At 46.8% G+C, this 4,220-nt stretch overlaps 1 protein-coding gene across 1 annotated transcript in view; it reads right to left on the bottom strand.

The window, feature by feature from the left end:
- Window positions 1-2,321: 2,321 nt before the first annotated feature.
- The window catches only part of LOC118418062 (ribonucleoside-diphosphate reductase subunit M2 B-like), a gene marked incomplete in the record, with an annotated part of 8,580 nt that continues 6,681 nt past the window's right edge, over window positions 2,322-4,220 (bottom strand). The window contains 2 exon segments of the mRNA XM_035823887.1: window positions 2,322-3,338; window positions 3,718-3,943. Of these exon segments, the coding sequence (XP_035679780.1) occupies window positions 2,628-3,338; window positions 3,718-3,943 (937 nt within the window).

Genomic DNA, 4,220 nt, shown 5'->3' with positions numbered 1-4,220 from the left:
TGAAAGAGAAGTGATCTATCATACAACAATCTTTACAAAGAGATCACACTACTAATTATTAAATACACAATACACTAGGAAGGGATAACAGACATTGCTGACAGACATATACGGAACTAAGAACGGTAACTGCTATGTATATACAATCTATGTACTAGAGAGCTACACTACTCACTTCTTGGTCCGGTAGCGGCTAGCGGCAGCGGCAACTGAGATTCAAATCTAGTTTCAAACCTAACTGCTGTCACCAGCTGGTCTACTATTGGTCTAGTCAAGTCATGTGACTTCCTAATATAGTCTTGTTACCTAAGGACTCCTCCAGATGGTTCCAAGCAAGTTAGTGTCATCCATCATGCCTGTTTCACGGAAACACATGGCGTTGTGCATTATTTTTGTGAATAAATGCATCATGTACTTACCTAAGTTTCAAAGTTGTACACAGCAGCAAACGCTGTGGCGCGGTGTAGGCTGTTATCTGCAACGACTGCCCCAGTAGGCGCACCGTTGACATGCCAACGTACTGGTCTGCTCGGCACTTTGCACAGCTTGCATAACCGCTTTACGAGTAAAGTTGCCTCGTGATATTGTCCGGATATGGGCCATTCCCACACAGCAACGCTGGTATTCAATATCATGAGTGACTTTTTGTCATGATATTGTCCGGATATGGACCTATCCCAAACTGCACCGCTGGGGTGGAGTGTTTTGACTGAACTTTTTCAAGATATTGTCCGGATATGGACCTATCCCAAACTGCACCGCTGGGGTGGAGTGTTTTGACTGAACTTTGTTCAAGATATTGTCCGGATATGCAAAGAAACAATAATACTTGACTCATAATTGTTACCATCGCAAAGATTGCTTTCTGTGTCATTTGATTGTAAATGTCGATGTCAGTATATTTGCACATGTATATGGAAGCTTAAGCTTCAATTACCAGAAAATTAAAGAGTAAACATACATTGACATCGGGCATACTCGTTGTAGAATAAAAACACATATACAGAAGCAAAAACGTTAATGACGTGTATTTGACAAGATAGGAAACCTTTTTAAGGATACCCAACAAAACAATCTCAGATTCATGTATGACAAGAAAAGTAATTTGTTAACCATTAAGTTGTCCGAAAACTGATCTCTGGAATGTTTCTGTTTTGGACATCTGTCGTAAATGGAACGGAATATGAATTCGGAAGGAGCGAAAATTTCGGCAAAAAAATGCAGTCTTATTTGTTCAGATGCGCAATAAAACAATCACCGATTCACAATTCACGTATAGAATACCTTTATCGGTAACGGTCAGAATATGCTAACTTCGAATCTGTCCTAAAACTAATCCATGGAATATCTGTCGCGGATATGTCTCGTAAATGGAAAGAAAAGAAAATAGTATGAATTCGAAAACATGAAACGTCCCTGACACGTATTCGGAAGAACGGGAAATTCTATCCGTCCGGGCATGTGCTGAAACATTTCATGACTCATGATATTCTGAGACATAATGAATTGAAAATGTGATCTGACAATGGCCAAGAAATAATGCACATCATGCTTCGTGCAAACTCCTAATTTGTCCGGGTATTCCTTATCGAATTATATGAACCTTGGATATGTAAAGAATGTAGAACATATCACGTATTCGGAGGCAAGAAACGTCAATGGCGCGTATCTTGAAAAGCAGGAAAGTCTTATTTGTCCGGATACATAACAAGACAATTCCTGACTCATGATATTTCCAGATATGGGAAATATTGAACATCGTGCCCGGACACAGTCCGAATATTTAGCATGTCCAAAAATATGTCAACTCCGTCTTTGTCCGGAAATCACACCCTTTCGCACAGTGCTGTGTTTACACATCTGCCACCCCGAGACTGTAGGGCCGGCTAGTAGGGCTAACATCTCCGCTAGCCTGTGTTTACACATCTGCCACCCCGAGACTGTAGGGCCGGCTAGTAGGGCTAACATCACCGCTAGCCTGTGTTTACACATCTGCCACCCCGAGACTGTAGGGCCGGCTAGTAGGGCTAACATCTCCTCTAACCTGTGTTTACACATCTGCCACCCCGAGACTGTAGGGCCGGCTAGTCAGGCTAACATCACCGCTAGCCTGTGTTTACACAATCTCCCACCCCGAGACTGTAGGGCCGGCTAGTAGGGCTAACATCTCCGCTAGCCTGTGTTTACACATCTGCCTCCCCGAGACTGTAGGGCCGGCTAGTAGAACTAACATCACTGCCATCACAGTAGGGAGTGTCCCTCGTCTGAAGGCTGACATATTGAGGAGTGACAAGAAATCAAAAGTACTGTGGATGACAGTGCATGTTGACTATACTCATATTTATTCTTTATTGCTGTAGACAGTGTTATAAATAGCTACATCACCAAGAGCACAGGGATATCTACAGTCGTTCTTTTGTGGTTGCATTGTCACAAAGTTCTACATCACTGCAACAGTTGCCATGGTAACCAGGTCTTTTTACAATGATACACATCGATGATTTCATGGCCCTTAAGCCACTATGACTATGTAACTTATAATAAATACTACTTGGACTTGTTCACCGTACATTACACTAGAACTCTGTGTCTAACTTGAAGCCGTGCCTCATGTCCTGTACATTACACTAGAAGTCTGCGTCTAACGTGAAGCCATGCCTCATGTCCTGCGGCGTTAAAACGCTGGCTCTCTGGTACTCCGCCACCCTCTTCTCAAAGAAGTTTGCTTTCCCCTGCAGGGAGATATTCTCCATGAAGTCAAACGGGTTTTCCGCGGAGTAGAGCTTTGGACAGCCGAGCTCGAGTAGCAGCCGGTCGGCCACGAACTCGATGTAAGTCTTCATGAGGCTGCCGTTCATCCCGATCATGGCCACAGGCATGGCCTCCGTCAGGAACTCCTGCTCGATGCTCACCGCCTGGCGGATGATCTGTGCCACTCTGTCCGGGCTGGGCGGGTGCCGCAAGTGCTTAAACAACAGGCAGGCAAACTCGCAGTGCAAGCCCTCGTCACGACTAATTAGTTCGTTAGAGAAGGTCAGGCCGGGCATCAGGCCGCGTTTCTTCAGCCAGAAGATGGCAGCGAACGAGCCTGAGAAGAACACGCCCTCCACGGCTGCGAAGGCGACCAGCCGCTCGCCGAAGCTGGCGTCCTTACTGGAGATCCACTGCAGCGCCCAGGCAGCCTTCCTGCGCACACACGGCATCGTCTCCACCGCACGGAACAGCCGCTCTCGCTCCGCCGGGTCACGGATGTACGTGTCGATCAGCAGGCTGTACATCTCCGAGTGCACGTTCTCCATGGCAACCTGGAAACCATAGAAACACCGCGCCTCCGGGACCTGGGCAGAGCAGAGAACACACGTCAGTAATACATCTTAGAAACCATAGCAACAACGGGACCAGGGGGGAACAGGGAACACACGTCAGTATTATATCATAGAAACCATAGCAACACAGCAAGCATTACAGAGTAAAGTGTAGTAAGATCTAATACGTATAGTTTGGTGGGTTGGGAGTATGCAGGCCTTCTATAAGTGTAGTATGGTGAGGGAGGGGGGGGTCCGTAGTGAGTGTAGTATAGTGGGGAGAGGGGTACTTTACCTGCACCTCCTGACAGAAGCGTTAGGGGGAGCACTTTACCTGCACCTCCTGACAGAAGCGTTAGGGGGAGCACTCTACCTACACCTCCTGGCAGAAGCGTTAGGGGGAGCACTTTACCTGCACCTCCTGGCAGAAGCGCTCTACCAGGTTCTCGTTGACGATCCCGTCGCTGGCAGCGAAGAACGCCAGCACGTGGGACAGGAACTGCCGCTCCGATGGTTTCAGGTTACACCAGTCCGTCACGTCCTTCCCAAGATCCACCTCTTCTGCACACCAGAACGAGGCTTGCGCCTTTTTGTAGAAGTCCCACATGTCGTGATAACGGATGGGGAAAACCACAAACCTGAAGAAACAAACAGAAACTTTACCTTAATAAACAAACAGCAACCAAAGCTGAATAAACACTGGGATTATGTGTGTCTGTGTGTGTGTGTGTGTGCATGTGTGTGTGTGCATGTGTGTGTGTATGTAAGAGTGCCTGTGTGTGTGTGTGCATGTGTGTGTGTGTGTGCATGTAATAGTGCCTGTGTGTGTGTGTGCATGTGTGTGTGTGTGTGTCTGTATGTGTGCATGTGTGTGTGCATGTGTGTGTGTGCATGTGTGTGTGTAATGTGTGTGTG

Source organism: Branchiostoma floridae, chromosome 6, assembly GCF_000003815.2.
Source record: "Branchiostoma floridae strain S238N-H82 chromosome 6, Bfl_VNyyK, whole genome shotgun sequence".
NCBI classification, from domain to species: domain Eukaryota; kingdom Metazoa; phylum Chordata; class Leptocardii; order Amphioxiformes; family Branchiostomatidae; genus Branchiostoma; species Branchiostoma floridae.
This window is presented reverse-complemented; position numbering and strand designations above follow the sequence as displayed.